This window comes from Amblyomma mixtum, chromosome 5, assembly GCF_055824585.1.
Source record: "Amblyomma mixtum isolate Tamu chromosome 5, ASM5582458v1, whole genome shotgun sequence".
NCBI lineage: Eukaryota > Metazoa > Arthropoda > Arachnida > Ixodida > Ixodidae > Amblyomma > Amblyomma mixtum.
In genome coordinates this window covers 192,393,076-192,419,416 of record NC_143016.1, presented here as the reverse complement: position 1 = coordinate 192,419,416, position 26,341 = coordinate 192,393,076, and the positions used below count along the sequence as shown (strand labels likewise).

Below are 26,341 nucleotides of genomic sequence, written 5' to 3'. Positions count from 1 at the left end.
AACGCGGAAGTTGGGTTAATCTGCCAGAACTTCGGTATCAGAAACGTGACTGTTTAGCCACGTTTCTGTCAAAATGAGTAAGGTGCTGTCTGTCTGTGGATATGATGTTATATATGACATTGCGCTATGGAAGAAAACTGCGTATATCAGTGAAGGTTACGGAAAACGAAAGTTCATCTGGTGGAATGCCGTGGTTGACGCTCTCTTTGCGGACGATGGGATGTTTGCTACGCGATTTCTTTTGCCGAATTTTACCTATGCTTCCTCGTTTTAGGCCCTTGAAAAGGGTTTTTTAACGCAAAGCATATAGGCTTGGTACAGACTCAGCGAAAGTAAGTAAGTGTTTTCGTGCTTTCTGAACTCGGCGAGAAAAATCCTCTCCAATACTGTATTCTGTGCCTTTCAGCTTTCAGCCTTCCGACAGAACGGCTTCTTTCGTCTTCCTATGAGCAAATTTCACGATTACTGGCCGGTTGCCGGTTTCTGAGTGGCGCCCCAAGCGATGGGCCCGTCCCGTTTTCTTAGGTTCAATGTTTGTTAGTAGATGATCGCTGAATATTTTCAGTACTAGTCTTTCAGATTCGGCAGAGGTTTCATTAGCAGCGGGGTCAGGAATTCTATATAAAATAAGACTATTGCGGCGGGATTGGTTCTCAGCGTCATCCATGCGAGCTTATAATTCGGAGATGAGGCGAGTAGCTTCAGTTGATACTGTTCGTATTGTGTCCAGGTCCTCACAAAGAGGTATGAGAGCTTGATAATGGTCTTCTAAGTCAGTCATGCGCTTATTTAAATAGATACTTTATGGTTTTGTCTCCTGTTTTGAGCTGAGCCCATCCTGTATTTCTAATTTGCCAATCAAGCCTAGTTTAGCCTGCCGTGAGCGTCTGCAACTCGGTCAGTTTCACCATCCCGGCTGGCAGGACCCGGGCTATTCTCAACGTCGCAAGATAGGATTAGCATCAAGTGTATTACGTGCATACATTCAGCGCAACCGCGACACAGTACCGTGAGCTTGGCAGCTGTACCAGCGAGTAATTGCTTGATTTTTTAGCAAAAAGAGAGTAAGTTTGACTGACCTTCACAATGCGAGCAAACTAGTTAGAGGTCTGTACCATGGCATATTCACCGAAGCCATCGTAGCCGGCGGTTGTTGTTTTAAAGCCATCACACAATTCTGACATCACCGTCATAGACAGAGCTTTCAGCTCTGCCCGACATAAAAATAAATAGGTTTTCTCCTGTTCAGTATTAAAGGTGCTCTGAACACCTCTGAACAGAGTACATAAACTAGCTCAATTCAATCACTATATTGTGCCGTCGTGAACAGCTGAGCCAAATACTGCACTTCTACACGCAGCAGAGAACCCACAGTTCTGCGCGATAGCTGGCGAGCCCTTTCCGGTGAGTGTTTCATACTCGCGCACCTCTCCGTCTCAGGCTTCTGCGTATGTCGGTTATAACATGATTATTGGCTAGACTCTTTCAGACGCCACGCAGCTACCATGGCCGCGGTCACTCAGCTGCGTCGACTCCGTCGGGTCAGGAAGCTCCGCCCTCCCCGGGGAATTCCCGCAGCCGCCGGTGGGGCAGAGTGTTTGGGCCCCAGTGGAGCCTAAGTAATCTGCGATTCGCTGATGACATTGCCTTGCTAAGTAACTCACGACATGAACTGCAAAGCATTATCAATGAGTTAGGCAGGCAGAGCAGAACGGTGGGGCTAAAACTAACACGCAGAAAACCAAAGTAATGTTCAGCAGTCTAGCAAGAGAACAGCAGTTCGTAATTGGTGGCGATGTGCTGGAAGTAGTAAGAGAATATGTCTACTTATGGCAGGTAGTGAGAACTGATCCGGATCATGAAAGGGAAATAACTACAAGAATAAAAATAGGGCAGAGCCTCTTTTTGGACGTTGAATCAGTTGTACTCATTTACCGCCTTGTGCGTGGCCACCCCTAGCGGGGATCGCGACATGCACAGTTCCCTTTTATTTGGCAATACAGTTTGCGAAAACGGAGTCGTGCGCCTGAAAACGCTAAGACGCTGAAATTCAAAAGAGTACTTCATTTTGCACCCTTAAACGCTATATGCGCGATGCTACAGCGTTATTGGTCTAACACGCTGCACATTTCTCGTGTAAAGAAAGTCCATGGAGTATTTGAATCCGGTCGGGCTTGACCCTCACCCTAAATTAAACGGCCAACTAAAAAACAATTTTTGCGTCAAAGTACTAGCTCTCGCATATGAAAAAGTTGCACGTATAAAAAAGTACAAATAATGATTTCTGTCTGGAATCAGCAGACATGCGAAATTCATCAAAGACAATAAATATAGAAATATAACTGAATGCTCACGATAGCTGAACAATGAAATACATTAGATGGTTCAAGTTAGGAAGGACAGAGTATTTGTCTTTGCTGGCATTAGCAAGCCGACAAGCAAAAAAAAATGGCTATTTTTTATTTTCTGAGATCATGCCAATATGCTAAATAAAATGCAACAACACTGCACTCAGTTCTAAGTCGAATTATTGACCATAACGCTTTTAGCAGACAATATCCAGTATATGAGAGAAGCCAACAGCCACAGAAACCAAGAAGCACAGGGGATTTTTTTTTTTTGTGGTGTTGATCAAGAAAGAATATTACTGAATATGTTATCGCTTAAAGATAATTGATTAGAAAAGCAGAAGAAAAAACAACCACACGCCGCCGTTGGGATCCGAACCCACGACCTCCGAATTACGCGTCCGGTGCTCTACCTCTGAGCTGCGGCGACGGCTGTCAAACCTTCTGCTTTCGGGGGTATTTATGTTTACAAATAACCTAACCTCGAGAGTGTTCATCAGCGCCACCCTCGTTCGTAAGCGGCGGACGTGGAACGTCCTGAGTTACCGCTGGTGTGACGTAGAACGCCATCGAACGGCGAGGGTGGAAGCTGTGTGAGAACCCTCTTATGCTTCCTATGGCGTCAAGGCTGCCAGAACCGAGACCCTCGCTAAGCGATTAAGCAAACAAGGGAAGGGGATGAGGGGATGAACACTCTCGAGGTTAGGTTATTTGTAAACATAAATACCCCCGAAAGCAGAAGGTTTGACAGCCGTCGCCGCAGCTCAGAGGTAGAGCACCGGACGCGTAATTCGGAGGTCGTGGGTTCGGATCCCACCGGCGGCGTGTGGTTGTTTTTTCTTCTGCTTTTCTAATCAATTATCTTTAAGCGATAACATATTCAGTAATATTCTTTCTTGGTCAACACCACAAAAAAAAAAATCCCCTGTGCTTCTTGGTTTCTGTGGCTGTTGGCTTCTCTCATATTTATAACGAGCCCCTCATCCCCTTCCCTTGTTTGCTTAATCGCTTAGCGAGGGTCTCGGTTCTGGCAGCCTTGACGCCATAGGAAGCATAAGAGGGTTCTCACACAGCTTCCACCCTCGCCGTTCGATGGCGTTCTACGTCACACCAGCGGTAACTCAGGACGTTCCACGTCCGCCGCTTACGAACGAGGGTGGCGCTGATGAACACTCTCGAGGTTAGGTTATTTGTAAACATAAATACCCCCGAAAGCAGAAGGTTTGACAGCCGTCGCCGCAGCTCAGAGGTAGAGCACCGGACGCGTAATTCGGAGGTCGTGGGTTCGGATCCCACCGGCGGCGTGTGGTTGTTTTTTCTTCTGCTTTTCTAATCAATTATCTTTAAGCGATAACATATTCAGTAATATTCTTTCTTGATCAACACCACAAAAAAAAATCCCCTGTGCTTCTTGGTTTCTGTGGCTGTTGGCTTCTCTCATATTTATAACGAGCCCCTCATCCCCTTCCCTTGTTTGCTTAATCGCTTAGCGAGGGCCTCGGTTCTGGCAGCCTTGACGCCATAGGAAGCATAAGAGGGTTCTCACACAGCTTCCACTCTCGCCGTTCGATGGCGTTCTACGTCACACCAGCGGTAACTCAGGACGTTCCACGTCCGCCGCTTACGAACGAGGGTGGCGCTGATGAACACTCTCGAGGTTAGGTTATTTGTAAACATAAATACCCCCGAAAGCAGAAGGTTTGACAGCCGTCGCCGCAGCTCAGAGGTAGAGCACCGGACGCGTAATTCGGAGGTCGTGGGTTCGGATCCCACCGGCGGCGTGTGGTTGTTTTTTCTTCTGCTTTTCTAATCAATTATCTTTAAGCGATAACATATTCAGTAATATTCTTTCTTGATCAACACCACAAAAAAAAATCCCCTGTGCTTCTTGGTTTCTGTGGCTGTTGGCTTCTCTCATATTTATAACGAGCCCCTCATCCCCTTCCCTTGTTTGCTTAATATCCAGTAATGCTAACTGAAAGAAATGCGGCCTGTTAGGCCTTTATTTTCAAGTTTAGAACAATATAATGCAAATCTTTTTTTTTTATCTAAAACTACCAGATACTAATGGTCATTCAGAGAAATTTTAAAGAAAATCATGGAGGTTGTTTTTTTTTTTAAATACCTGTCAAATCTGCGTTTCTTTTTCAAATTTTTTTTTCAGTTCTAGATTGATGTCAACGTCTAAGCAAAAATCATCTGCTTGTTCTAGAAGTGCAGACGTTGTCCGGCGGTAATAAAAAGGACGGATTAATACTGAGAAAATACTTCAACATCCGGTTCTCACTCCTTCTTGCTCCTTGTTGTCCTAAAAACTGTCGTTATTAGAACGCATCACTTTTTCAAGAATGGTTGCGATTTTTTCACCGCTAAATTATAGGAGCCAAAACATTATTTTGCATTGCATCGAACAGAAACGTTAGCGTAAAATAATTGAAAAAACAATCAGGTTGCACACGGATCCGAACTCGTGATTTTGCAAAAGCAACGTTTTTGACATCGTGCGATATTACCGATTTTTTTTTTTTCCCAAAGAACTACAGTGTTTCTTCCTAAACTAAGAGCAATTCCCTTGGGCCGACACATTAGCCTATCGCATAATGAAATGTCATTGAAACGAAGAAATAGCCTTCCTTGGGTCCTCGATTTTGCCTTCTAGTCTGAATACCCCCATATATTCAGGAATTTTGACTTACGATTTCGATAATTTTAAAAAATAGACTTTTTCAGTTAGAAGAATGGTTTTTTTTTCGGCATGGCCTTGTTAGCAAAGATTGACTACTAAATAGCTAACTTTTTCAGTACTGTTAGGCCCCTTGTTTATTGACAGGCTTGTAGCCCACCGTAATATCCATATCAGTTTTCAGAATTTCGAAAATGTGGTAATCCTCGGCACTGTGGCCCAACAAATTTTGGCTGCGCCGCGCAAATATACCTTCGCTTTTAAGAAGCTTGCAGGCAAAGCAACCTCTCCAGTTCACCTAACTGGTCGAAATACCCAAAATGTGTTAGGCCACAGCGCCGAGGGTAACCGCGTTCTCGAAATTCATAGATAGAGAGAGATAGGAATTCTAAAAAGGGATCTGGATATTACGGTGGGCTACACGCCTGTCAATAAAGGGCCTAATAGTAATGGTTAAAAAGCTGACTATTCAATATTAGTTATCCAGCCTGCTGGTTAGCACTCTAAGCTGTATGTACTACACCGCTGACAATGCTATGTGGAAAAAAGCGCTCTTCTTACTGAAAAGATTATTTTTAAAAATTGTGGAAATTCTGGGTGGGACACCCTCTATATATCGGGTGTTTCAAAGAAGCCGGCCATTAATATTACAAGGTAGGGTTTTTCAGGTAAACAAGCTTTGTGCGCTCTAGTAATACCCGGGTTGGCGGATGTGCAAAAATGTGGCGAATGATGTTAAGTAGTTCAGTGGTTAACTAAATTGAATAGTTAACTTTTTAACTATTCAGTTTAGTTATTATTACCGATATGCGCCTGATTGCGATCAGCGACCTGTATTTGGACGTTAATAACATACAAATCAGTTATAGAATTTCGAAAACGCAGTTACCCTCGCCGTTGTGGCTCAACTAATTCGGACCATTCTTCCCGCCGTTCGAAAGTCGCACGCTTGCAGGAGGGCGCAAAGTGGCGTCAGTTGCACGCGTCCCTCTGTGACTCGGCTGCCACCGGACAATTCCCGTCCCGCCCGTGCAGCGGTGCTGCCCGCTCCTTGCCACTGCGTTACTGCAGCGCGGACGGGGCAGAAAATGTCACGTGGTGCTCGCGTCACGGAGGGTCATGATTTGATGGACGTCGCTTTGCGCTTTCCCACAGCTGCACCGTTCTCGAGTGGCGCAAGAAATGGCCCAGATTTCTTTAGCCACAGCGCTAGCGTAATCGCGTTTTCGAAATTTTAAGACCTGACATGGTTATTACTGATGGTTGGCTACAGGCCACTAATAGCAATCAGGCGCCTTTCAGTAAAAGTTAAAAACTTAACGATTGGAATTTAGTCAACCACTTTAGTTGTTAACATTACTCGTCTGGTTTTTTTTTTTTTTTTTGAGGTTCGCAAGCACTGGTATCACTATGCCGGAGAAAGCTTCTCTTTACTTGGAAAACCCTTTTTGTAAAATTTAACGGCCTGCTTCCCTGAACCAATTTGTATATTTTTTGCAAATATCCAGAGAGCGAAATGATTTTTCTGGAGAAGTCTCGCATCACTGCAGTCCTCTATATTTCAAAACCGTCTCTGAAGACGTCATTTGGAACCAACCGTCCCTTAAGTTTCTTCATGGCTCGTCTCGATCATCCCCTTCGTGGTCATCGGCTGTTTGCACCCTTCCCCCCTCAGGTCTTCTTCCTTGTCCCAGGGCACCTCCCAGTGAAACCACACCTGCTGATGCGTCGTGCTTCTAAAGCGCCTAACGAAGGCGCCCTCCTGTTCTTGTTTCCGTTGCCCAGGCTGACAGCGACCGCGTCTAACTTCATGGCCTACGGGGCGCGCGTAGAAGAAGCGCACGTCGTGTCTCGTGTGGTCCTCAACAGCCTCCCAATCATGGTCCCCACGGACATGCCGTTCGAGCCCGCCCTTCGCATACTGTGAGTACTACGGATTTGCCATTCCTATTGTGACGTGAACAAGATATTTACAGGTATTTACAACAAAGCCAGATATTTACAGCAATCGATATAGACGCAGCGATCACCGAGAAGACAGATCTTCGTCGTCTTCTCCTTCCGCCTTCAGCTCGTGGCGTGGGACGTCTTCGCGTAATGCCCCAGCAACTGAAGTGCCGTCTCCGCGCTAAGCGGAAGACTCAGAATAAGTGAAGTAGTGTCATTGACGATGTCAGTGGCGGTGAGGTAGACGACGGCAGCGGTGCTAAGAGAGCGATTTCATAATTTGCGTCGGTCGCTTGACACAGCACACGATAAGAGAAGAAAAAGTTCCTCGGGGAGACTGCCGAGAGAGATCAAATGAGGACGAATGGTCTCAGTGAACTGGGCAAGGTGTCTCGCATGGGCTCCCGCCTCGAAGCCACTTTTCGGCAGAAAGAGTCAGCCTTCGGGCTCGAATATTTTGGACGACATCCGGGCCATTGTCCAGTGCCTGCTGAAGCCGGATTTTGCCAATCTACGGACACCTAGGCATATTGCCGGCTGACTGCCGGCCTAGCCATCGAGCTCGACCTAGCTCGCCACCTCTCCGCCGGGAACTGAGCGCCCAGGGACCCGCACAGATGGAGTACGCCGTGGAAGGCGAGAAAATATCAGCGTCGGAGCTCGAGGACGGAAAATGGGAAACCATTCTTCGGTACCGCGACCGACAACGAGGCCTGAAGAATAAAGGGCCCGCATCAACCGACGACGAGCCTGCGCAGGGGCACGGCCAAGGCAAGTCTGATTCCAATTTTCCATCGCGAAAGAACGGGAAAAAGCTACTTGCACTCAGCAAGAAAGCACTTCTCCCGCGCTTACCGACCGATGACTACAAAATCGTCTGCCGACCACAAGGTTCGAATCTGAGGGACTTTGCGCCCGGACTACTACTCTTCTGCGCCTGCGAGGTGTCCAGGCTGCCGTATGATACGGTGAAGAATGAAGACATTATCAGAGTCAATACGGCCAACAACACCTTCACGCTATGCACGCCCGATCGTCAACGGGCGACTGCATACGCCAAGATTGAAAAACTGAACCTCCAAGGTCAAACCTACAACGTTACGTCGTACGTGGCGGCGCCCGAAGACTCGGTAAAAGGGGTCATTTACAACGCCTACGCGGGAGACTCGCCCGAAGCGGTTCGCCAAGGCTTCGGAAACAGAAACGAAGGAATAGAAGTTGTGGATGCCCGAAGGATCGGACAGTCCAGAACAATACAAATCACCTTTTTTGGAAAGAAGCTACCCAGCCAAGTAATCTATCAGTGCGGCGTCTTTCGGGTCCACCCCTTCAGGGAGCAACATGAAGTATGCTACAACTGCAGGAGGGTAGGACACCGGGCCGACGTCTGCTACAAACCTACAACGAACCTTTGCCGCCGCTGGGGAGAAAATCACTCGCCTCCACCTGAGGGATAACAGCCAACCTGCCAACCCGTCTGCATCGTCTGCAACGGGGGCCACAACACAGGCAGCCGGAACTGCAAATTCCGGCTGATCAACAAGAACAAACAAGGAACGCCCCATGGCAACCAGGCACCCAAGCAAGGGGACAACGACTCATCACTACACGGACACCAGTCAAGGCCCAGGAAGAAGGAACAGGGTGCTACCGGAAAAGGAGGCAGCCACAGCCGGAATAACTCCAGCTCCTTCCCACCCCTGGGGAACCCTGCAGGGAACGACAAGCGAAGCTCGAGCCGCGGACGCAGCGATAGCCGCTCCAACAAAAAGGTGAGCTGGCCAGCAGAGGCCTCCCAATCTATTGACGCTCGAGAGAAGGAGTTTCAGATCCAACTACAATCCCGAGACAGAGAAATTGCCAGCCTTAAAAAAGAGTTGGCTGACATTAAACGCCTGTTACAAGCGCATCAGGTACAGAATGCCACTGCGGCTAGAACGCCACCCACCGCGTCCCAGGCTTCGACCAATAATGCGATGGAAACAGACGCCATTTGCCACACTCCCTCCACCGCGTCCCAGTCTTCGGCCCATAACGCGACGGACACAGACGCCAGAATGGCAACTAAAAGACCGCTTCCTACAAAAGAAGGCGAGGAATCCAAAAGAAAGGCCGAGGCTTCGGAAGCCGACACCCCGCAGCCGTCGAAAGCGCCTACCAAACTCAGGGCAGACATCAATACTCTGTCAGAGAGAACAAGCGCTATATCAACAGAACAAGCAACCTTCCAAGGCCTCGTTACTACCAAATTTGCAGAGATAGATATTCGCTTTGCAACACTAGAGGGACAGGTATCCCAAATAGCCACGTGCATGCAGCAAATAATGGAAAGGCTTACAACTATCGAGGCCCGCCTACCCCCCATCTTGGATCTGTCCACGACGCCACAACCATCTATAACCCAACATGGCACCACGCCAAAAATTTGAAATTTGGCAATGGAACTGCAGAGGCTTCCGCCGCAAGCGGGCCCACTTGCAGCTCCACATCCAACAAGCACCGTCTGTTCCAACCCCAGACGTGATTGCATTGCAAGAAGCTAGCGGCAGGGCTACACTGCCAGGCTATAAAGCATATCTGCCACCTCATTATGATACTAGTAACGCAGCCGGCTCCTTCACAGCCACTCTGGTGCATAGAAATATCACCGCAATTCAACATTTTATAAATGATTCGGAAGAAGATTACACCCTACTTGAAATAGTACCAAGGCAAAAAGGAGACTCAAATCTCTTCATCCTTAATGTATACAACCCGCCCAGAAACAAAGGCAATGGACTCCCACACTTGTTGATAAACACAGTAAAGCTGGCTGCTAGGGCTCAACTAATAATTGTGGGAGACTTCAACGCTCAACACCCAGCATGGGGATATACCAAAGCAACTCCGAAAGGGAACCTGCTCTGGCAAATCATACAGTCACTACGGCTCACAACGCTAAACAACCCGAGCGACCACACACGCATGGGTAACAGTGTATGTGTAGACACATCTCCAGACTTATCCCTCTCTAAAAACGTCAAGGACGCAAAGTGGGTCAACACCGGGCAAAACCTTGGTAGTGATCACTTCATCCTTAGCATCACCTTCCCCACGACAAAACTTAAAAACAAAGCAAAAGAAATACGAACCACGGATTGGGACAAGTTCAGGCAACTTCGCGACAAAACAGCTCCAAAGGAGATCTCTAACCTCAGCGACTGGGTTATCTCCCTGAATGAGGATGTCAGCTCCACTAGCGTTGTGGTGCCAGTTGAGAAGGAGGAGCAGATTGCAGACTCAAAACTGTTACACCTGTGGCAGGCACAAAAAGGCCTCCAAAAACGCTGGAAGAAGCAAAAACACAACAAGCGACTACGCAAAAAGATAGCTGAAATCGAGAGGCGAATCGAGGAACATACACTTACTCTCCAAAGACAACAATGGAACCAAATATGTGAAAGCGTCAATGGGCAGCTCGGAAATAAGAAGACATGGCATCTTCTAAGACACCTGCTCGACCCAGAACAAACACGTCCCGTGCAACAAAGTATACTGTACAGACTCATACATAAATATGAGGGTACAACTGAAGACATAATCAAAGAGCTAGCAGAACGTTATCTAAATACGGATGATGGTACCACTCAACCAGACTACCGGGGGACTCCTAATCCAAATTTAGACGCAGGCATCACAGACGCAGAGGTCTGGTACGCAATAGGACAACTGCGGACAACATCTGCGGCAGGACCAGACAAAGTAACAAATAAGACTCTCAGGAACTTAGACGCAACGTCGATCGCGGCGGTTACAGACCTTATGAACAAATACTGGCATGCAGGCAACATACCACCAGAGTGGAAACACGCGAAAATCACTTTTATTCCTAGAGCGGGTAAGTAACTCAGCACTGAGAATCTACGCCCAATTTCATTAACATCATGCCTAGGCAAACTCATGGATGTGACGGAACAGCGCAAAACACCGGGACAAGAGACAAGCGCTGACTTACAACTGGTTTTTATTTCGAAGAAACACTGCTTCTTATACCTTCTTCCCCCTCAAAAAAAAAAAAAACAAATGCGTCACAACCATATCGTTCAAGCGTCCCAAAAACGCAAGATAAATAATCACAGAGATTTATTATCACATTTTTAACATTTCAAATTCTTTCTTAGTCAAAGCAACAGACAAAGCCAGAGCCATGAACAGAGCCATGAACAGAGCCAGAGCCAGAAGAACAGAGCCAGAACAGAGCCAGAAGAACAGAGCCATGAAAACAAGATCCACATGCTTGGTGTCGATGTTTTGCCACAACCGGTCCGTGAGGTGCTTAGCCTTGGACCGAAGTTTGCCATCCAACCTAAGAAGACAACACCGGAGCTTCTTGCCATGGTGCGACGCGTTGCCAAGGCGAGCCCTGAATTGGAAAGTGCAAGGTGTATTTCAGACGGAGTCGACGTCGTTGGTCGCTACCATCTCTGCGAGAGGAATCTGCCAGTGGGACGTACTGTAAGGTACTTGAAAGACAATTCCCTTGCGTTACTGACCTCTGACAAAGAGGGGGGCTTTGCTGTGATTTCCAAGGACCTGTACAAAGCTAAGGCGTTAGAAACCATCAGCTCTGTTTTTGACGAGCACAAGACATCAGCTGTTAGGAAAGCAAAGTTAACTGCTATGAAGCTCTGCAAAGAACTTAAACTTGACTGCCTCCTTCGAGGCATAAAAACTTGCAAGAAGTCTAACTTGGACGCGTTTTTCACTGTAAAAACTCACAAACCAGACTGGCCCTTGAGGGCAATAATTTCTGAGGGTGGGACTTGGCAAAAGATTCTTGATGTCTTCTTGCAAGCAAAATTAAAACTACTAACAATTGACGACCCATTTCAGGTGAAATCTTCGGACGATATAGCCAGATTTTTAAATGACAATTCTAGCAGTGACTTCGCCGCTTGCTCAGTTGATGTAAAAGATCTGTACTATTCCATACCGCATGACGAGCTAATGGTGTCTGTAGAAGAATGCATAGATACGCATGGTGCTGTTGCATTCCAAAACGCCTGTGGAATGTCTATTAGAGGGTTCCTGGAACTATTATCAGTGTACCTCAGGTCGACTTACGTCTTCTGGGAAGAAAAAGTGTATCTCCAGAAACGCGGTGTTTGCATTGGATCGTGCATAGCGCCCCTACTCAGTGATTTGTACTTGGCGCGAAAAGACAGGTTCCTGAACGAAACCCTCGCTGGTACAAGCGTAAAAAAGGTATTTAGGTACGTTGATGACTACCTGGTTCTTTGTGATGGCCAACGCGCGAATACGTTAGAAACAGTAATGGAGGAGGTGGGTCGCTTTGCACAGGCTTTGCAGCCACTTATTGTCACGCACGAGCTTCCTGCTCAAGGGTCACTAAGGTTTTTAGACCTGAGACTTGAGTTCGCTAAACGGCATGCCTGCTGGGCCTATGAGCCCAGAGGGGAGAAAGCGCCAATGCCCTACCAATCAGCTCACTCTAAGCTGACCAAGAGGGCTATTGTGAACTTGTGCCTCACAAATGCCTTGAGGAAATCATGTGCTCACAAAATGGAAGTGAGCTTTCTTCGCCAGGCTGAACGGCTTGGCAACTCGGGTTACCCCTCGCACCTTTTGGTTTCTGTTGCCAAGCAGATGAAAAAGCACCTGATGCAGGCTAGGCCCGAGGAGCAAGATGAGGCAAAGAAACAAAAAGAAAGGAGGCCGGTAGTAGCAATACCGTATATTCACAACGTTTCTCATCGCCTGAAGAGCATAGGTCGAAAAGCTGGCGTGAATGTAGTGATGACTGCTCCTAACAAACTCAAAAGTCTGTGCAGACGAGTAAATTCCGACCCGACCAAAAAGAAGCAGGGATGCACGATAAAGCATCGAACCCCCTTTGTGGAGTGCACCGAAGGCCTTGTTTATTCGTTGCCAGTGGCATGTGGTAAACAATACATAGGGCAGACTGGTAGGTGCATGAACGAAAGGCTACTGGAACACAAAACTAATTTCGAGCAAGCTTGCCGGAACCTGGGAATTCATTGCAGAGATTGCCCTTCAACAAGTTGCGCACCTGTTTTCCAGAAATGCAAAGCTTTGGCTAATCACAAAGACCAGTTAGTCAGGGAAATAATCGAGGCAGCTTCGATAGCGAGTCTGCGCGACGATTGTGTCAGCACGCCGTCTGTTGCTTTGACTAAGAAAGAATTTGAAATGTTAAAAATGTGATAATAAATCTCTGTGATTATTTATCTTGCGTTTTTGGGACGCTTGAACGATATGGTTGTGACGCATTTGTTGTGTTTTTTTTTTTTTTTGAGGGGAAGAAGGTATAAGAAGCAGTGTTTCTTCGAAATAAAAACCAGTTGTAAGTCAGCGCTTGTCTCTTGTCCCGGTGTTTTGCGCTGTTCCGTCACAAATGAATAACCAACATGCCCAACCTGCTGTCCTGGCTAAACTCATGGAGCATGTCATCCTCAATAGGCTCCAAAACTATGCGGAGGACATGAACCTCCTACCTAAAACAATGTTAGGATTCAGGGCCCAACTATCTACCCAGGACATACTCTTGCAGCTTAACAATGACATAATTGAAGCTGACGAGGGAACAGGAACGAAAGCAATATTGGGTTTAGACCTTGTTAAAGCTTTCGACAACGTCACCCACAAAGCCATTTTGACAAACTTGTCAGAAATCAACCCCGGAGAAAGGACGTACAACTACATCCGATCCTTCCTCACTAACAGAACAGCAGTGATAACGGTCGGAACAATAGAGTCTGCCCCAATCACACTAGGAAGTAAAGGAACGCCACAGGGCTCTGTCCTGTCCCCTTTCCTTTTTAACCTCTCCCTCATCAAAATTCCCCCCAAACTGGCATAAATACCAGACCTACATCACACGTTCTATGCAGATGACATCACACTTTGGGTAACCAAAGGATGCGAAGGCTACATAGAAGACACACTCCAAGCAGCAGTGGACATCATTGAGGCATGGCATGGGAATCCGGCCTCACTTGTTCTGAGCAAAAATCTGAACTCTTCGTGATCCGTCGTAAACAAAGAGGTAGGCGTACCACGACATCCCCCCCGCAAATAAACGTCTATGTTAATGGACGATCTGTCAAAGAGGTACAGACCATGAGAATACTGGGGTTGTATTTACAAACAAATGGAAAGAATACTGACACACTCACTAAGCTAAAACGCACGGTAGAAGCGACGGCGCGATTAATCCGCCGCATAGCTAACCGCAGACAAGGGGTGAGGGAAAGAGATTTATGCCGACTAGTGCAGGCCTTTGCGCTAAGCAGGATACTCTATGCCACCCCTTATCTCAAATTTTCGAAAGCAGAAAAGGACAAATTGGATAGTATGATACGGCAGGCCTATAAGGCTGCGTTAGGACTCCCACTAAATGCCTCAACTGAAAGGCTTATGAGGTTAGGAATACATAACACCTACAATGAACTGAAAGAAGCCCATTTAATGGCTCAAACAGCGCGATTAGCCAATTCCAGAACTGGCAGGAGTATTCTTACCAGGCTCGGAATTAACTTTCAACCTACGAATAACGATGCTAAAGTAGACTTACTCCGCGACTATAGGACGGCCCTACTAATCAAACCACTCCCCAAAAACATGCACCCCTTACACCATGAGGGTAGAAGACAAGCAAGAGCCAAAGCCTTACATAACAAATACAGACAGTGCGCTGGAACACTTTATGTAGATGCGGCAGAATACAAAAATACCAATGCCTTTGCAATTGTGGTTGTGAACGAGAATGGTGACCACATCGTCTCGGCGACAATCAAAACGAAATCCTCTGAAACGGCAGAAGAGGCGGCTATAGCCCTCGCCCTAGCGCATACCCAAGGGAGCATCATCTTCAGCGATTCCAAAATGGGTATCAATAATTTCGCTAAAGGGCGAATTACAAACACCTCCCTTAGAATCCTTAACACAACCAAATTCTCACCAAATTATTCCGAATTGATATGGGTCCCAGCCCATTCGGGGAATCCGGGGAACGAGGCAGCCCACAATAAAGCCCGAGGTTTCGTCGACCGGGCAGTGGATGAGTCTGGCTCCCTGAATTTCACGAAGGACTCCATGATCACATATCATGATCTCACCAATCATTTTAAACTAGAGAGGAGAATTTTTCCCCCTCCAGACAAAAGACTTACTAAAGAACAAGAGGTTACGTGGCGTCGTCTACAGACGAGATCGATACGCACCCCATCACTCCTCGCGCACATTTTTCCAGATCTTTACAACCCAAACTGCAAACACTGTGGCCAGCGTGCTACCTACGATCACATCCTGTGGGACTGCAAAATAGAGCCACCTCCGGGTGATCTAGTTACAGCTCCTTCTCTCGAGCGGTGGGAGACCGTGCTGGCTAGCTCTGACCCCAGAACGCAAGTTTTGGCGGTGGAGTGGGCTGACAAAGTCGTCGAGGGCTATGTACTCTCGACCACTTAACGCGACCTCTTGCCAAGCTCTTCCCGGCGAATAAAATGTTTTACAATCAATCAACTGGGCAATTTCGGCGATCACACTTCTGATACCACCATGTGCGGCGAGCCGGTCGCGAGTAATCTGACTGGTCGTATGCATATTCTGTGGCCCAGGCCATAGAAGGTGGCATCAGTGTATTTAATATCAGTGCAGCCAGCCGACCAAACAGAAAGTAGAAAGGCGACTAGCCCGTGGTATCATGCCGCGACTGATTACACATAAAGGTCACATAGGGAGAGACAATGCCCCGATCCCGGGGGTCAGGAGAGACACACAAATAGCATTTCGGTCAGGGCCCTGCTGAACCGTTCGGTAATCTCATCCGTTTGGGGGCAGTGCATTGTTGTGTGCTTATGTTGCGTGGCAGATGGCCGGAGTCGACTACCCTCGACGAAAAGTAGCGGCCACGGTCCGTCAGCAATCAGTGTGGAGTGTAGTGGTGCAGGATGACGTTCTGCAGCCACATCTGTAGCTCGACTTGTACCGGGTTGCGAAATCAGTGGCGACAGCAATCCAACGGTTGCTAGACTAGGACGTCGGGAAAGATCCGAGGAGATCCCGTCATAAAAGGCTTCCAGCGGTACATCGATAGGCTGAAGCCCAGCAGACAACGTGGGTGGCCTCTTCCTGCGTTCACATAACTCGCCTTTGACAACGTAATCCGAAGATAACGGTATAAACCGAACTAAAAAAATGACGTCGGACCCAATCGTGCAGGAGACACCCAGTGGTCGGCGAACGGCACGTCTTAAGTTCCTCAAGGGCAAATGAGCGGAGATGCTATGGAACGACAAGCAGGAGTGGAAGTCTGTCGGGGCGAATGCTGCGTCAGTAGAGGATACCATCCCGAAGAACAAAGAGGTGTGCAGGTGAAGCGATCAATGAGGCTGTCAATTGCTGCTGCTCATCCGTGATGTTAAACAGATCAGAGATAGCGAAGATGCAAGGCCCGAGGTCCTTTATCCGTGATCAGGTGCTTGCCGAAGGTTGCGAGGCAAGAATTCGGCGTTATAATGGAGATGCGATAACTTTAGCAGAGCAGACATTTGGGCTAGTTGGTGTGAATTCATGGTGGAACAACAGCGCGAACTTAGACATTCATCGCTTCTTTTTTACGGCCACCATCTCGTGACGAAGCATGCACGCAGGAACATGAGCTATATGTACATCGTAGGTGCAAAACACGCGGGCCAATCACTCGCTCACGCCTGGCACATCAGGTATTGCAGCTCGGGCACGGCAAGGAAGGCAGAATAAGAGAGGGGAGACACTACAAGCGCTCACGGCCGATAACTGCCGCTCTTAGCCTGTTGGCCTTCCTTGCCGTGCCCGAGCTGCAATACCTGATGTGCTAGGCGTGAGCGAGTGATTGGCCCGCGTTTTTTGCACCTACGATGTACATATAGCTCATGTTCCTGCGTGCATGCTTCGTCACGAGATGGTGGCCGTAAAAAAGAAGCGATGAAAGAAAAACTTTCCTGGCGCAATTTATGAAATTCCCTACTCAGACTGCGATCACTCCTACATAGGGGAAAGCGGAAACTTTGAAAGACGGCTGAGGGACCACAAGAATGATGTCACAAACAAGAAGGTCGCTTCTATCGCACTTGCTGAACAGGTTGAAAACGCGAAACACAATATCGCTTCGGAAGAAGCGGCAGTTTTTGGCCGTGAGGAAAACTGGATGTGACGCCAATATCTGGAGTCCCTGATTATCCAGACTACAGATCACGCCCTAAATCATAACATCGGCAATCTACCGCCCTCGTACGCTAGACGCCTGCGGAGATTAGTACAACGTTCTTAACCTTTGTGTGTGAAGTTTTTTCCTTCAGTGAAAAAAGCTTCCGTGAGGAAGCCGAACGTCTCTGTCGTCTTGACTGCACCTTTTTTTGGTCGGCGCTTCTGAATTTTTCGGAGCTGCTGCCAGTTGGCGCTATCCTATGGAGAATCCGCGAAATGATGCATGTTGCAAGAAATAAAACAAAAGATGCCACACCCCACTTTATATTGCGGCTCCTCATTATAAAGATTACTTTTTATGGCTCTTCGCATATGCCTGTCTGGTCACCCTTTCCATATATCTGCACACTACGCAGGAAATCTGTTTATGATGCGTCGTGAAAATAAAATCTCGAAGGTTATTTTTTTTTCTAGGGGGTTAGGGGAAGTTGCGATTTCGGTGCTGACTGTAGTGCCTGACGACATTTTCTGGTCCCTTTGAAGAGGCTTATTCCAGGATGTCTCCAGGGGACTACGCAAGGGCCCCGTCGACAGATGCTCCCCGGTAATTTAGGCCAAGTGCTGTCGGCCTAGCACCTTATATTGCAACATTTGTAAGCTGACGAGGCAGGAAATGAAAGAAGCAGTAAATGTGATACGTGGTGCAGCGTGTATTCTTAGTAGAATACCGATTTTCCTCTGCAGTGAGTGGCTTCATCGGACCATGGAAATCTGGCCGGGAGCATTTCTCAACGGGAAAGAGTTTATGGAGGGCATTTTTTCATACATTACAAGATTTCACTATAGCAAGCATTAAATCTGCAGCTGTGCCTTCGGCAGGCTTGAATTTTTGTGCTATTAACTTTTTTCGTATTGTCAGAAGCCTTCCCCATTAATAATTTTCTATCGCAGTCTTAACTCCTCGATGCGAGCAATGTGAACACATCAACCAAAAGATTTTGCTACGCAAGGGAAGAATGGCCCGCTTCCTTCAATATTCCCACAACAGTAGCTTACAATATTCCAGTATTCAATATTTTTGTCAAAGAGTGTTGCACATGATATCCGGATTCCTTGACTACACGGAGGGCCACGTTCCGAACGTTCCGGCACGAGGCGACATTTGCAATATTTATCTTGTAATTTTATAAATATTTGAATGCGCAATCGTTGGTAACCCCACGTCGAATGAACTGTCCGGCGTCGGCGTCGACCGTCTGAAGCCTCGCAGCCGGAGCAACGGGCCTCTCCAGCTATCACACATGGGCCCCATAGAGCGCGTGACCTGTTGCGGGATCATAACCTGCCTATTGGATTGTGAGCAAACTCACCACAGTGTAAGGGGGCGGTTAAATTGTTGCTCACGGGAAGTTGCTCGGGAAGAGAAACCTGGGTTGCCACACCGGCGGCGGCGGCACCTGCCATCGCAGGGCACGACTGCGCCAGGAGTGGTATGGGGGGGGTCTGTGAATTCGATGTTACCAATTACACCTATATGAGAATTAGAGAAAAAATAGCACAAATCAAGCACACCACGAGAAAGGAACGAGGACGAGACACGAGCGCTAACTCACAACTGAGATTTTATTGAAGCACAGGAAGCACCTTATGTAAGGTGAAGATTCCAAGGGGAAAGAAGGGTGACATGAAGGAGAAGGTGAGCAAAGGCAACCATCTGTGAACGCAGAAACGGGCAGACAGCCAAAAATCGGAAAAGAAAGAAAGAAAAGAAAAAGAACATTTACCTGATAGCAATATGTAGAAAATTTAACTCGGGGGCAAAAAGAGATAAAGGTGGAGTGCTGACACACCTACAGCCGAATTTCTTTATGTAGAAGGCCTCCAGATTAACTCGTGCAGTTTTATCCGTGCTCTTGCCAAGAATCTTTGTCTCGTTAACCGAGCCTCGCAACCGTCGCAGCGCATTACGTGCTCAACCAAATGTGCGTACGTATCTTTCATATCTGACAAATTTCGGGCATGCTCCCCCAAACGCTCGATGATGTAGCTGCCAGTCTCACCGACATAAAATTTCCCACACGTTAAGGGGATAACGTAGACCATTCCTACGGAACACTTGCTAAACGGAGTATAATGCTTCATCTGGCAAACACGCCTTCTTGAGTTGCAGTTTCAGGGGCACAACTTTTAAGGCGGAAGCCTTTAATGTCTCATCGTTGTAAGCAGCAGTTGTCGACAGAAAATGTCACGCTTTTCAAATAGTCGAAACGGTTGTGACGTCACAGTGCGCGAATTTCAAACGGGGCCAATTGTACTTTGGCTAGTAACCATGCAACCAATTGAAGGGATCGTATAGTGATGCTCCAAGTAAGTGGGACTGAGCTTAGTTAATTGCTTAATTACCCAATTAGCCTAATTAGCTTTACTAGTCAGGCCATATAAATAAATAAAACCGATTAAGAAATTGGTCGAGCTCAGGAATCGGACCCCGGTCTTCGGCGTGAGAGACGAGCATGCTATCCACTCCGCCATGCCAGCTGGATTGTTTGGAATGAACAAACGCGCGTCTAGTGAATACGGTGTCTTCACTCACTCTCATCCTCCTCCATTCCCTTCCGGCGATTTTTAGGTGTCCACCGACAAATGAGAGACAGATACATTGCCTTTCCTCCAAAACCAATTTACCGACGAGCGAGGCGCAGAACCGAATGGGCGATGACGTTCTATGGACTCCTTGGCAGCGTTGCAAGACGCTGTTGCGTTCCACTCTTAACCACACATCAGTGACCACACTTTAGGTCAAAAAAGTGCCCCCCTGAATTTTGTGACACAGTTACTGCGTAATTTCCTTTCCTCAAATACAATTTTCATTTTCTTCATTGCGGCTCCTCTTTATCTATCTTCTTTCACTCCCACTTCCTCCCTTCCTCTACGGTGCGGTTCAGGTGTCCACCGAGATGACAGAGAATTACTGCGCCATTTCCTTTCCTCAAAAAGCGTTGCGTTCAAAGGGCAAGGCATTGCGCCGAACGGGTGGTGGCGTTCCGTGGACTCCCTGGCAGCGCTACAACGCGCTGTCGCGTTCCACTCCTAAAGGCGAAGCTTAAGCGTCATTAATTAGCAGTTAATTAGTATTCAGGCATTAATCAGTAATTAATCATTAATTAGTGATTTGTCATCACTTAGTAATTAGTACTCAATTACATGTGACGCCACCGGTGCCACAGAAACAGCGAAGGTGGTGCGGAAAACGCTTCCGCCTCTACCCACTTTAGACAAAGTGCCCCCTGAATTTTTCCAGCTTGTTAGGAGCCGAAAGTACGACACTCACGCCATACCTGTTGGCCACTCTCCTCAAGTTGTGCGAGGTTTTGTGTACGTAAGGCACAACTAGCAGCTCTGTGTCCTGCGACGATCCTCTCCTGTATTTCTTCGTGTTCCGTGCTTAAGTTTTTGAAGGAGGGTTTCGCAAACAGCATCCAACACAGAGAAGGAGAACCCAGCCACCGAAAGTCGGCTCATCAGATTCTGAAAGGCATCTTGCAACTGGTGTGGGTTTCTTGAGAGAAGACTCTAGGCAATGCGAAGCTATTGCTCTTTTTGCATTCTTGGAGTGCATGGAATCTTAAGGCGAAAGATATTTTTTTTTTTGCACGCGGGTAATGACCCCAGTAAACGTGTCGTTTAAGGAAGGTTAGTTTCAAGTCTAAAAACTGTAAAACATTAGTGTCGGGTAGTTCATGGCTATAAGTGAGCCCAAGTCCTTGTTTGTCAAAAGTATTTAAAACTTCGCCTACTGTAGAGGGGTAGGCGAAGGAAGTCTACTTTTATAAAAGCACTAAAAAATTGTCCACATAACTAAAAACCTTTAACACCACCCCATCCCCCCATAAAAAAGGTTATCTAATGATCGGTCAACCTTTGTTAAGAAAATGTCGCAAAGAATAGGGGCCACGCACGACTCTATGCACACACCATTGCGGCGCAAAAAAGGCAGGTTCTCAAAAAGTATAGAAGTAGAACTTAGGTAAAATTGCAATAAAGCGATAAAATTATCAACCGATATTCCTGAAGAATTCTGGAAAGACACCTCACCGTTTCCTTCTTTGCATTCCTTTACAGCGAACAAAAGCTGGTCTTGAGGAACGGAGTAAAACAAATTTCGTACATCTACCGAAAACCCGAAGCCGATGTCGTTGGTACTCTGTAGATACTCAGCGACAACTGTCGAATTTTTGTGATGAAGAGGTCGTCCATAACAAGTAATTTAAGATGCTTCTGCAGGAAACCGCTCACATTCTTTTGCCAAGATCCGTCTTCACTGACAGTAGTCCGATTAAACGGGCACCGGGCTGACACAACACGGAATGAACAGAAGGCAGTGTCGACCCATTTTAATCAACGCCATCACAAATTCGACGAACTCAAATTGTTCATTCTTCAGTCAGGCTTCAAATCGACTAGGGACAGAAAATACAGAGAAGCATTCCTAATCCGCAAATTTAAAACACTGCAACCAACAGGGATTAACATGTCTAGAGGAAACCTGGAATCTCTCAGGTACATTCCAGGGTTAGCATAATTTTAAATTAACAAATGTCTTGCACGTGCTCAGACCATTTCCTATAACCTCGCATAAGTATATTATCTTTTCAGGAGGACACTGGGGCGGGATGGGGGGCGCGGGCGTGGAGGTAGACAGGGACAAGGGCTTGTCCCTGTCTGCTTCTATGTCCGTGTCTTTTGTTGCGCCCCTGTGTCCTCCCAAAAAGTTATGAACCAACACGCCCAAATACAAGTACTTCTGAGTATACTATCGCTCTTTGCACCCTTCCCACGTCATATCTTCCACCACATTTCCGGCCTTCTCACCGTCTCCGTTTGACTCACCTTTTTTTTTTTTTCTCCTAGTCTTCTGCTATCAGTTCCCGGAAACCATGACATTCCTGTTACCCCCTCCGCCCCACCTTTTTGGCTTTCTCTGAACTCGAGCCATTCCCCCCCCCCCCCCTGCCTTCTCCTTCCTTGGAAATGCCCCTCCTTCCAGTGTCAGCCTATGTTGTTTGCCTTCTTCTCATTTCCCTGTACCACGCTGACTAATTCTCTTATCTGAGCTTTTCAGGTTCTAGAGCGCCTCCCCCCGTCGCAGCCCCTTCAAAGCCTTTGTTCGTTACACACCCCCCGGATATAAGTTTTTCCACTATTGCAGCTTAACGAATCAAGGTTCACCTCCCTCCCCTTCCTGACACGCATCCCCTCTCACACCACTTTCCTTCCCCACCCCCGGGGCCTTCCTCCTCGGAGCGAAGGCCCTATTTAATCCCTGCCAATGATGAACGCTTTGCCCAGACGAAGACAAGTCCCCTTGTCGAAACGTTGGCTCAAGCAATCTGAGGTTTCCCCCTCCCTTGTTCATTTTGTGATCGCAAAGGACCATCTACCACACCCTCTCTCTACCAAGTAGTCCGGAAAGGTATTTCTGTCTTGCGGGTCTTGGCTGTGAAGAAAGCATTTAGGCTATTACCCCTGTTCTTTTTATATCCTTGGCATGAGTCTGAAGATTTAAATTTTTGCAAAAGTTGAAGAATTTTGTCTTAACTCTAAAAGCACTTTTTTTGACCTATACAAAGTTTTTATTTACTGCCGCACGCGCTTTCTGATCATACATTTTCTCAGGCAAAACAACAAGCCCGGTCTCTTTGTCAGCTTCTGCCTAAAGAAGGTAACAACACCATTCAGCATTCTGTCACTCTGCGCACATACGCAGTTTGGAGAACAGTTCCTCAAATAGTCCACACCGTCAAGGAGGCACCGGTCCTGGTTCTCTCCATCTCTTAATTTTTGGGCCAATTTCCTGTTCGCAGTGATGAGTTCGTGTGCCTGAACACCAGGCTCCAAACTGTTTTTGGTCCCTCTTGAAGAATCCGCATGACGTTGTCAGGTAGTACATAGACGTCCCCCAGGACTGTGACATTTCTCCTTTGGTACGGTGTAGTCTTCTCTCCCAAGCACAATGGCAGATGATTCACGATACCTCTCCAATGTAATTCTGCGAGTTCAGCAGCTGTTTTCTTCATAGAAGCAAGCTTTCTCACGGCGAGCCAATCGGGGTGACCATGGTAGCACACCATGCGCAGCCAATCTTGGAGGAGACGACCTTGTCGCCCAAGTTCTGAGCGCATTAACTTGCAAATTCTTTTCACATGTCCCCACTACGGTTTAACATGACCGAAGAGTGTATTTACTCCTTGAGGCACGACCCCCTTGCGGACGCAGAAAGCGCACCGTCTTGCCCGGCATGTTGCGTCCACGATGTGTGTGCCAATGAAAGGTCGGTGAGGCGAAAAGAGGGAGGAACGCAAAGGAAAGGGCCCACTGTATACGAAAGATACTGCACTAACACCTCTTTTTGGGCTAGTTTGTGCATACTTGAATTAAAGGAAAACTAGCGCCAAACCATTCACACCACACGGAAGGAACGAGGACGAGACACAAGCGCTAACTCACAACTGAAATTTTATTGAAGCCAGGAAGCGCCTTATATAAGGTAAAGATTCCAAGGGGAACGAAGGGTGACATGAAGGAGAAGGTGATGCTCGTTGATACAGCGGCGTTTGGGCGGCCATGCCCGAAATTTATCAGATATGAAAGATAAGTACGCACATTTGGTTGTACACGCAATGAGTTGCGACGGTTGCGAGGCTCGGTTAAATGAGATGAAGATTCTTGGCAAGAGCACGGATAAAACTGCACGAGTTAATCTGCAGGCCTTCTACATAACGAAATTCGGCTGTAGGTGTGCCAGCACTCCACCTTTATCTCTTTTTGCCTCCGAGTTAAATTTTCTACATATTGCTATCAGGTAAATGTTTTTTTCTTTTTTCTTTCTTTCTTTTGCGATTTTTGGCTGTCTGCCCGTTTCTGCGTTCACAGATGGTTGCCCTTTTTCACCTTCTCCTTCATGCCACCCTTCTTTCCCCTTGGAATCTTCATCTTATATAAGGTGCTTCCTGTGCTTCAATAAAACTTCAATTGTGAGTTAGCGCTTCTGTCTCGTCCACGTTCCTTTCTTGTGGTGTGCTTGATTTGGCGCTATTTGTTCTCTAAGTCAAGTATGCACCAACTATCCCAAAAAGAGGTGTTAGTGCCTATATGAGAATTAACTCAGTAACTTTACCGGTAATACCCCTCAGAAGGAGCTTCAGTGTCTCCTCCGTTTTTTTTTCTTTTCTGGGCTGAGGCGATCGAAGTGCTTTTCGAAAAAACTTAGCAAGGCATCTAAATCGCTGGTTACAGTCGGCTGATGAAGCATTCAGAAGACGTCAGACAAGAGCATATGTTATTTCTCCGTCATGTACGCGAGTAAAATCGTGTAATAACTGCGATTGGGAACAGCTGATGAAATTGAAAAGGGCACTACTCGGAATGCCGTCAGGTGCACTACATTAATTCATCCATTTTTATTTCTTTTTCCTTCCGCCGACGAGTGGTAATGCTTCGTCCATCCAAGCTTCTTTATTTTACAAACGGATCTGAGCACCAAAGGGTCTTGTAAGGAAGTTCTTGTAAGGAAGCATGTAAGGAAGTTCTTTCAAGTCGCGCAAGCTTCATCGATGCAGCATTTCTCAGTATATATTTTCCACCGCTTTCACGATGAGCTCGCTCTGTTTCCTCACTTCTCGTTCTTCAGACTAAATCACGCTCAAACAGTCAGAACTTCGTGTAAAACTAATCGCTTTTTTTTTTTACAGCCAACAGCCCTTTTTCCTGAGGACACCAAAATTATGGAATTGCCTCGGGCACAAATTTCTGCCAGCAAAAGACATCAGACGTTAAAGAGCGCTTCAATTAGCACTCACATTTTTATTGTCGCCTTTCTCTCGTTTACTTTTGTTTCACTTATTTTCTGCGCATTTCTCGCGATCACGTCCTACTTCTAATGCTCAAGAACCGTTAAGGACGTTCCTTAAATAAACTTTAGCACCTGAGGTGAGCTCGTTTCACCCAGCGGCAGTTGTTTTCCCCTCACACTCAGGGACCCCCTGCTGACCCTGACGAACGTGGCCGGCGATTTCATGGGCTTGGCCATCCTGCAACGCGTCGCTGCGCTGGAGAGCCGACGGGCCTCGCCCAGCGACCTGCCCTCCAGCCCGGTGCCGGCTGCCGCCGCGCCGCAGCTGTCCGCCTCTACGGTTCCAAAGTGACCTGCGCTGTCCTACGGGGAAATGTATCAATGCGAGAGCATTACATGCCTCGTGGACACGAAAACCCGGCGTGGCCCAAAAAGGGCAGGAAGATATGGAATGTTAACCAATAATACTCAATACAGGTACTAACGTACTACCTACATCTATTACAAAGAAATACAGTTAGAATGAAATAAGAATGGAAATCAAATTATGATATAATTAGAATAGAACAGTAATATATTTTGGATTTGATTACAACCATCCTCATCAGCCTCCCATTTCTCTCTAATTAACGTTTTCATGTGCAAGCTACGGCCTCCCTATCCACGCAAACTTCGTAATCTCGTCTCCCACCTAACTTTCTGCCACCCCGGCTACGCTTGCCTTCTCTTGGAAACCCCTGCGTTACCCTCAAGGACCAGCGCTCCTCTTGCCTTCGCACTGCATGTCCTGACCAAGCCCTTTTCTTCTTGTTTGAGTGGGATGCCATTAGAACTAAAATGCTAGTCACGAATTTTTCCCTCTCTCGTCGATGTTGCTCTCATGATGTTGAGGTGGAGTGGTCGAAGGCGTGTCTCGTGAGTGACCCTGGGGACGTACTTCGCGACTGGTGTGTTCAGACAGGTGGGCAGGTATTCGGATGGTGAGGCACTTGGAAGGCTTCCATCAAGAAATTATTTATTACAATATATGCACAACTGGTCAACATACGCCGAAAGATTTCGGCCTCTCCGCTTTAACTAAAAACAAAACCTCTAAATGCCACGACTCCGGATCACCGCCGGCCACCACACGGCCAACCCGTCTGGCCACCGCTCAACTAACTTGTGTCTCCAACTACACGCTCTCGGCCCCGAGACCACCACTGGCCGCACACGACCGATCTGTCCGGCTGCCTCACACCCAACCTCTGGCGCTCTCCTTCGCGCGCACACATCTCGTTGTATTCCCGCAAAATCTACATC

At 47.2% G+C, this 26,341-nt stretch overlaps 1 protein-coding gene across 1 annotated transcript in view; it reads left to right on the top strand.

Moving 5' to 3' along the window:
* LOC149345283 (excitatory amino acid transporter 3-like) overlaps window positions 1–25,670 on the top strand; it is a 126,571-nt gene extending 100,901 nt beyond the window's left edge. The window contains exons 3-4 of the mRNA XM_089542742.1: window positions 6,817–6,954; window positions 25,223–25,670. Of these exons, the coding sequence (XP_089398868.1) occupies window positions 6,817–6,954; window positions 25,223–25,391 (307 nt within the window). The 3' untranslated portion in view covers window positions 25,392–25,670. The remainder of the gene's footprint in view (window positions 1–6,816; window positions 6,955–25,222) is intronic.
* The last annotated feature ends 671 nt before the right edge of the window (window positions 25,671–26,341 follow it).